This window comes from Muscardinus avellanarius, assembly GCF_963383645.1.
Source record: "Muscardinus avellanarius genome assembly, chromosome: X".
Taxonomy (NCBI): domain Eukaryota; kingdom Metazoa; phylum Chordata; class Mammalia; order Rodentia; family Gliridae; genus Muscardinus; species Muscardinus avellanarius.
Genome location: NC_137792.1, coordinates 90164325 through 90173965, shown reverse-complemented (window position 1 = coordinate 90173965; position 9641 = coordinate 90164325). Strand labels below are relative to the sequence as shown.

Below are 9641 nucleotides of genomic sequence, written 5' to 3'. Positions count from 1 at the left end.
GTTTACTGTAGGTTATGGGGCCACAAAATCATGCCTTTGAAAATAAAGCACAATGAAAATAACAATGCCACCCTGTTCTTAAAGTTTATTCATTTATATCAATTTGTTATCTTTTTCCCTAGGCAATATCTTTTGGAATTTCTAGAATAAAGATTATTTTTTAAGCCCCAAACAAAAGGAGAATAGAATCTGGAGAGGAGTTACTGGAGAGTGATTGCTAATGTGTATCGAGTTTCTTTTAGAAGTGGCAAAATTGTTTTGGAATTACACAGTGATAATATTTGCCCAACTTACTGGATATACTTATTTGAACATTACATTTTAAAAAGGGTGGATTTCATATTATGTGAATTATATGTCAATTTTATAAATAAATAAGAGTAGAATAAATTTAATTGTGTGATCAGTATAAAACAGAAAGGAGTTTTAATACTAAAGCAATTTTCAGTAAGATAAGTGTAAGGAATTCTATTAGCTTCTAGCTATCTAAAATGAGCTATTTTATTTGTGGATCCGTTGCAAATTACTTATAAAAAAATTCTTCTTTAAGATATAGAGTTTTATACATCTTTATTGAAAGCCATGGATTAAAATATCTGTAGGATAAATATTTAAAAGTTCAAACTTTCTCAGAATTCCCAGTGATTGGCCTTCGGTTTTCATTTCCTTGACATAACTCCCCCCCCCCCGCCCCAGAATTCATTCAGAACCTCCTGTCATCTTGCCCTATCTTCGAATTCGAAATTATTTTCTATTTAAAAATTCAAAATATATCCAAAGCTTAACAACTCTTTATTATTTTTCTATCATTTTAGGAATGTAAATGACAGGTCAGAGTAAATGATCTCCTTAAAGCCAAATAATAATTTGCTCTGTATATTTCCTCTGAATTGACAGTTTTGAAGAGAGTTTTATTTTGCCACTTTCCCACTATTTTTTGGTGAAGGACTGTTTTCCCTGGTGTTGAACTCTGAGAATTTATTTAATTAATCAAAGCCGAGCTTTAAATGATTTCTAGGCTGTCTAGAGCAGGGACTTGACTATAGGCTTTATCAGTAGCAGTGATATCTCAAACAATGTATGCATAGAATAGTATGATTGCAAAAAAAATTTAAACACACAGGTGTAGGGAGGAATAACTGGTGAAGAGAATGGCTCCTAGAATGATAATATCTGATAAAAATTATTTTAGAGAAAGGAAAATATGCACCCAGTTACCAGCTTTTCTGGTCAGATTGCATAGATTTCCCTTATTTCTTGATGTTGGGGTACAGATGGAAACAAAGTTCATCATCATTGGAAGATGATATATCTCCATTGTAAAGCAATGTTACCTGTCAAGTTAGCACATCAGTTTTCTGAAAATTTGTTTCCTGTGAACCAAACCAAAAACTTGGATTATCCTGAGAAATTTCACTTTCTGGGCCTCACGCCTGATGATCAAACTTCATGGTTTGTTGGCCCACTACCTTTTGAGAGATCCAACCTCACAAAATATTCCTCAAACATCTTCATCAGCTAACAGTAGTGTTTCAATATTGTTAAATTGGTTGGTTTGTCCATTTTTATCAGTTGGTCATTTTATCAAGCTACTCAGTGTAGTAATTTTGCTGAGGAAAAATGGTGAACCAGTTAGCTGATATTTTTATTGCAAGCAAAGAATATAGACAGTTTTCAATTTTTTATTGGTGCATGGTAGCCAGCAGTTTTCCATTTTTAAAAGCTCTTCTAGGTCATTATTTGACTCTTGTGCAGGTGAGAGATAGGAGTCCAATTTCATTCTTCTACATATGGATATCTAGTTTTTCCAACACCATTTATTGAAAAGGTTGTCTTTTTCTGCAGCGTGTGTTTTTTGCCTCCTTTGTAAAAAATCAAATGGCTATATGTGTTCAGATTTGTTTCTGTATCTTCTATTGTACTCTATTTTCCTATGTGTTTGTTTTTGTGCCAATACGGTGTTGTTTATGTTACTATAGCTCCGAAGTATAATTTGAGATCAGGTTCCGTGATGCCTCTGGTGTGGTTCTTATTGCTCAGAATTTCTTTGGCTATTTTAGGTCTTTTGTTCTTCAAAAAAATTTTAGAACTTTTTTTTAGCTCTGTGAATATTGACATTGGTATTTTGAAAGGAATTGTATTGACTTTGTAAATTGCTTTTGGTAGTATGGATAATAAAATAAAATGTATTCTGTTTATTCAAGATCATGAGTGGATCTTTTTATCTTCTAAGGTCTTCTTTAGCATCCTATAATTTTCATTGTAGATGACCTTTACCTCCATGCTTAAATTTAGTTCCAAGTATTTTATTTTTGAGATTGTTGTGAATGAAATTATTTTTCAGATTTCTTTTTCAGTGGATTCATATTTGGTATATAGAAAAGCTACTTATTTTGTAAGTGATTTTGTTTCTGGCTACTTTGCTGAATTTGTAAGCTCTAGAAGGCACTGTTTGAGTTTGTATTGATTTGAACCTCACTATGATGAATAATGACAATGTACAAATAAACATACTAAAATATTTTTGTACCAGTGGGGTTATATAGCATTTGAGATACTATTTGGTAGAACTATGGCACCTTCTGTGATATTGTAGCCTGAACATGATCCTCATACCTGCAGATGTCTTTAGGGAAAGGAAAATCATATCTCTTGTTTTCCCTTCTGTTCTTAGGACTGGATTCAGCTGGAAGCAACTGGTCTTAGGAATGTATTGACTCTCAAGTTCATTCATCTGACCATGTGGATTTCACTTTGTTAGCTGATTTAATAGCCCTCTCAATCACTCTCTATGTAATACATAGACATTTAATTTAATGCAAATATAATCACTCTCATTGATAATTTCCCTTAATTTTTAGGCTGGCTTCTATAAAGTGGTCATACTGATTGCTAGTTCTGAATGAAATTCTTTATCCTTTTCCATTTGCCTTCATCCTAACATTCCTGTTCTTATTCTATTGGAAAACAAAAGAGGTGCAAATATAATCTGCAAATAATTATTGATAGTACACAACTTCAGAACTGTCTTCCTTTCAGGGACCTCCAGGTCTGAAAAAGCCCAATGGCAATTAAAGTAAGACTTATCTGTGGATAAGTGAATTGAAGGAATATTCATATGAGAATGAACCTGGGTGTATGTGTGAATAGTGTGTGTTTGTGTGTGAGTGTGTGTGTGTGTTTGTGTTAAATTTGAGAGAAGTTATAGGGACTCAGAGAGTTATCTGGGGTGGGAAAAATTAAAATGATTCCAAGAAACCGACTAAAAAGCATGGACCATTATTCATTCAATCATTTCATAATCTGCACCTCTAATCCTGAACCCTATAAGCCTTTAACCAGGATATATCTGAGCAAAATGTTACATTTATATGTTCCTTTTCTCCTTGGAAGCCTTATCTGTGTGGAGAGTAGGGGTGAGAAAGACAAATAAAAATTTCCTATGAGCCTTGTTTCCTTTTAGCACAGGAAAAATTCCTCTTAAAATATTAAAAAAACTGATCCTTTAAAATAAATATATTGCTAAGTAATCTCACAAAAACAATAGGTACTTCTTAGGAAAATAATTTAGTGTGATTTACCATTGTTTAATTCTATTAGGTTATCTGCACTTGTCCTGAAGTTTTGCATAATTTATTAAAGTGACCCAAAGCTTTTTAAGTCAATTTTCCAACACAAAACTATCCCAGTCCCCAGGAGAATGAATTTTTTTGTTGTGTTGCTTCCCATGACTGACATTTATCTGACTGTCAAATGTATTTACATTGTTGGTGTAACTAGGAGTTCTTTGCTGAATCAATAATATGCTGCATTTTTTTTTATTTAAGTGCTGTGAATATCATCTGTATTCTTTTTGTATTTTTCCCTCAATTCCCTGCAGTTACAAATTTTTCTTTGGGCTTGTGAAAAGTTATACTCCCTAGATTATGAAGAAACAAAGTAAATGTCTTTTTAATCTCCTGGGAAATGTGTGCCTCTTTAAACTTTATTTACGTCAGAACTTACTGTAATGAAGGACACGAGCTCTAGACAAGGTCCCCTGCTCCTGGGGAGTGTTCAAGGCTAGGTCTCCCGGAGGCGAGTTCTCAAAGTTTATAGCTCACCTCCTGGCTGGTTCTTTGCAAGGGGCGGGAGAGGGGGCTAGAAATAATGTGGGGTGGGAATCTGACCCATGGTGACCACTCAGGAGGCTCTGGCCTGGAAAATTCCCCTGTATGTTGCAAAACAAACATTTGAAATGGAGGGAGAAACCAGGCTTAAACAAAGAGTGAAAACAGTTCCTATTTGAACTCTCCTGCTGATAAACATATGTGCCCACTCTTTGTTTCCCAAACATCAGTTTTCCATCATTTAGACAGAGCTTCAACCTGAATCTGTCCAGAGCAGCAAAACAATTATTTTTATTTAATAAAATGATGCATATGCATATTAGGTCCCTTTTGTCAACGTTCAAACTCAGTCTATGGAAAGAAAGAAATGCTGTGATGGTGCAGGGTGAGTCTGTGAGTCTTACTGAAGTTTTCAGGCAATGTCAACCTCTTTGTACTGATCTCATCTGCCTGTGTGCCGCAGGGTTGACTTTAATAATGGTGAAACAGACAAATGTCAAAAGCCATCTGCTTTTTCTCTTACTATTTGTAATTTTGTCCTCTGTCACCCATGTTCATTTCCTTTTCCTTGTTCTTTTGCTGAACTCTTGTTTTAGGTGCCCACCTACTAAAGAGAAGGACGCCATCTTCTCCTGCCTACAGCCTGCAGCATGTATAGCTGCGCTCTTAAGGAGTCTTTGAAAAATATGGTCCATAAAATAATTGGAATCCTTTTGCTCATTTAAATGTTCTGAATTTTCTGGTTTATCTGTTTTTATTCTTTTTTTTTTTTTGTGGTACGGGGGATGAAACCCAGGGGCATTCTACCTCCGAGCTCCATTCCCAGTTCTATTTTTTTATTCTTTATTTTGAAACAGGGTCTCACTGAGTTGCAGTTGTAGTAGCTGAGGCTGTCCACAAACTGCAATCCTCCTGTATCAGCCTCCCAAATGCTGGGATTATAGGTGTGCACCACCATGCCCAGTTTATCTGTTCTTTTTATATATTTTTATTGGTGTGTTATAATCTCACATCATAATGTGGTTCGTTATGATAGTGACATACATGCACATAGCACTTGATAGGCTTTTTTGCAGCTGTTCTAACTATAGAAAACTATCCAGTTACACATTTCTCCTCTTTATCATCTCCATGTTTTGCTAAAAATATTACCAAAAACATTTCTCCTTGCCTATCAGTCCTTTGAACTCTTTCCCTGTTCCTTTTGTGTTTTTGAAATAGCTTATGAATTGTCAGTAGTGATTTTCTGTAAATGCCACAGATTTCTTTTTGCCTGAACAAAAGGTAAGATTCAAGGACCGGCTCCTGGTTCCTCCTGTAGTCCAGAGGTTAAAAGCATAAGCTCTGACATTAGTTTCATTTGAAATTCAAATGCCCTCATTTAATAGCTATGTGAACTCAGAAAATTAATTTAAACTCCAAGAGCCTTAGTTTCCTGATTTGTGACACTAAAGAACTTATGATCCTAGACACAATTTTAAGTACTTCAAATATATTAGTACTTTTAATCTTTGCAACTACATTATGTAGGTAATTGACATCATCCCCATTTCTCAGATGAGAAAACTGAGATGAGAAAAAGGGAAGTAACATGGTTACAGTCACAGAGTGAGGAAGCAGTAAAGCTGGGCTTGTAAAGCTGGATGGTTGGAGCCCAAATACCAAATATTTACCAGTTGCCTCTATATCAAACAAATAAGCATAAAGCACGTATTGCATTTTTCAGCACATAGCACTTGTCAGTTAGTGTTATCACTACACTACAATAATTTATATGCTTTCTTCCTTTTATTACTCTTGCTTCAGCTAGACTGTGTAAAACTGATCACTTTTACTACAATGAGAAGAAAAACAGCAGCAACAACCGTGATCTAGGCTGAAATAGCTTCCTAGTCCTTCTTCACCTTGTGTGCTTTATATTTGAGCCACAAATATGACAGGGTCCTATGAAAGGAGGCACTAATTATTAATGACTTTTTTCATCACATCAAAAGTATATCCATCTTATCTCCAAATCTCCAGCCACAAACCAGCAAAAACTGTTTAAAGCAAGGGAAACTTCAGAAATTGCAGATTTCATGTAAAGTGGCCATTGTTTTTCAATAAACAGGGATAAAAATTTCAGAAAGTACTGAAGGTTATAAACGATGTTTCTGAACAAAGATTCTGCTTCTAGAATAAATTATTGACTTTCCACCTTAATTCATTTTACAGTACCAGAATCAGAAAAGAAGACAGAGAAAATTCTGTAAATAATTATGTTCTTCGATTAAAGTAAGCTACTGACTTCAAAATTCTCTAACGCATTTGTGGAAACTTCATTTTTTTGTTGTTTGAGATTTATTTGAATGAGCTGTTATGATTGGAGACAGTGAGAATTTCAGATTAATGTTTTGCAGCCAAAAGAAAAAAAAATCCCTCCCTCTGGAAAGCTGGCAAGTGTTCATAAGTCAGTCCCAGAATTATGTAGGTTGAAGGCTCCCCAGTGGACAGACCGAACATATAAGAAGGAAACCAGAGATCTGGTGCTATTACGTCCCAGAGACTAAGGGAGCGAATAAGCACAGAATTCAAAGCATTCTTCAGCCTGAATTTTTAAGGTAAGTTTGAACAATTTATACATACTTGAATTAAAAAGTAGGAAATTCATTAAATGAAAATATTTTTATGGATGGACTTTCCCCTTTACTTGTGTTTAACACTGTATTTTTTTTTTACAAAAACTAAATTATTTAATTGCTGTTTCTCTTGCAGGAGTGCATTTAGGAACCGGGAAAGCTGATTTATGATAACTGCTTTAAACTTCAATAACCAGTAAGTCTTCAGTAGTATTTATTTTTATTCTTTCATGTGAATTTGTAAGGTCATACAAAAATGAGCTTTAGACAAAAATGGTAGTTTGCTAATTACTAGGTTTTTTTTTAATGATTATATGTTAAGGTAGTTTATTTGTACATACTTATAAATTATCTAAAGTAATCGTTTTTTCTCTTAGTGTTTTTAAATATTTAGCTAATTTTCTTTGTTTCAAAATCATGTTGATAGCATAAAACCCAAAAATAATATCCCTAAAATCTGAACACTGATTATAATGTTTGAGAACAAGGACTATTTAGTTCTGTTAAACTGAAAAGATAGCAAAGGAAAAATGATAAGACTATATTGCAATTAATCATTGATAGTCAATTCTTATTTCATTGTACAATCAAAATGATTTCTGTTTTACCTTGAAACAATTTTCGCTGTTTTATTCTTTTCGTTTTCTCAATTAGATTTAAAATGAACTTGTTCTATTAAATAGACTAAACTTCTAAATAATATATATTTAAAGCTAAATGATCATTAAAATGAGAAAAAGTTTTAGATATATGCACATATACCATAACTTCATAATTATATCATTATTGTGAAAACAATTGTAAGAATTGTAAGTAGAACCAGAGATCATTTTTAATTGGTAAAAACCAGCTATGATCCCCATCCTAATATGTTGCTTTTGTATATTCTTTCAGTCACTTGTACACTTACTTATTTTTCCATAGCTTAAATTACTTATATTTTCCACTGCTATAATAATTTCTATATAGTTACTTGAATATAGTATTTCTCTATGAAACAGCAGACATCAATGTGCTTTTTAGAAAGTACACAGACTGAAATATATGATCAAGTGTTTTTGAGTTATAAACTTTTCTTATTTTTTTCTTAGTTGCTTCACACATTTTCTAGCCTGTCTAACCTTTTGCAATAACAGTTTTCTTTAAACCTCTAAAACATTATAGAAAAGTGGGGCACAGAGCACAAATGGTTCACAATTTTCAGTTCCTGAGGCTGAAATGTCTTATTTCCTGCTACTATGGAGAAAATTATTCTTTTCTTTTTCAAGATGTAAAATTCATTCTATTTCACAGGCATGTTCCTATTTCATGGTGTTTTCTATAATCACTCACCTTTGTTTGCTTTTGACAAACTCAAAATGCTAATGACTCAAATATATCCTAAGCTTTGTATGCATTCTAACTGCCCTGATTTTTTTCCTTCTGCAGAAGGCTTAGAGCTGACACTTCAATATGAAGGGCAACTTCACTCCTGCCGCCATCAGCAGAAACATCACTGGCAGTCTTCACTTGGGACTTGTAAACATATCTGGCGACAATGAGTCCAGTATTACCTGCTCGCATAAGCCGTCAGATAAGCATTTAGATGCAATTCCCATTCTCTACTACATTATATTTGTGATCGGGTTTCTTGTTAATACCATTGTGGTTACACTGTTTTGTTGTCAAAAGGGTCCTAAAAAGGTTTCCAGCATTTACATCTTCAATCTGGCTGTGGCTGACTTACTCCTTCTGGCTACTCTTCCTCTCTGGGCAACCTATTATTCTTACAGATATGACTGGCTCTTTGGACCCGTGATGTGCAAAGTATTTGGTTCTTTTCTGACCCTGAACATGTTTGCAAGCATTTTTTTTATCACCTGCATGAGTGTTGATAGGTACCAATCAGTCATCTATCCCTTTCTGTCTCAGAGAAGAAATCCCTGGCAAGCATCTTATATAGTTCCCCTTGTTTGGTGTATGGCATGTCTGTCCTCACTGCCAACATTTTATTTCCGTGATGTGAGAACCATTGAATATTTAGGAGTGAATGCTTGTATTATGGCTTTCCCACCAGAGAAGTATGCCCAGTGGTCAGCTGGGATTGCCTTAATGAAAAATATCCTTGGTTTTGTTATTCCTTTAATATTCATAGCAACGTGTTACTTTGGGATCCGAAAACACTTACTGAAGACCAATAGTTATGGAAAGAACAGAATAACCCGTGACCAAGTCCTGAAGATGGCTGCTGCTGTTGTCCTGGCCTTCATCATTTGCTGGCTTCCTTTTCATGTTCTGACCTTCTTGGATGCTCTGGCCTGGATGGGTGTCATTAGTAGCTGTGAAGTTATAGCAGTCATTGACCTGGCACTTCCTTTTGCCATCCTCCTGGGATTCACCAACAGCTGTGTTAATCCCTTTCTGTATTGTTTTGTTGGAAACAGGTTCCAGCAGAAGCTCCGCAGTGTGTGTAGGGTTCCCATTACCTGGCTCCAAGGGAAGAGAGAGAGTGTGTCTTGCCGAAAAAGTAGTTCTCTTAGAGAAATGGACACCTTTGTGTCTTAAAAATAAGAGTGCAATGCAGGTAACCAACGTGGCTATTGTTTTGAGGTCCATCTCAATGATCGATCTTTAAATGATTTTATCAAAATAAATTCCCCCCACCTGATCTTTATTCATTCTTTTAAATTAGGAAACCAAGTCAAACTAAATTTTATCCTCCAATGACTTTCAGTATTGTCCATTAGTTTTCTGGTATATTGGTTCAAGATTGTCTTGCAAGACATATTCACAAGTTAAGACTAATCAGAAATTTATCTCAAATTATAATTAATAATACATTGAGAATAATGACTTAGGGGATTAGGTTTCTCCTTCAAAAATGCCAGCATTTCTTAGTGGGGCTTTATACATATATTTTTTTTTAAATCAGGAA

At 34.5% G+C, this 9641-nt stretch overlaps 1 protein-coding gene across 1 annotated transcript; it reads left to right on the top strand.

Annotated features, from left to right (window-relative positions):
• Window positions 1-8176: 8176 nt before the first annotated feature.
• Window positions 8177-9271, top strand: AGTR2 (angiotensin II receptor type 2; the record flags this gene model as incomplete). The annotated part of the gene is made up of 1 exon (XM_080719151.1): window positions 8177-9271. The coding sequence occupies exon 1, from the start codon at window positions 8180-8182 to the stop codon at window positions 9269-9271; it is 1092 nt and encodes a 363-aa protein (XP_080575277.1). The 5' UTR covers window positions 8177-8179.
• Window positions 9272-9641: the final 370 nt, after the last annotated feature.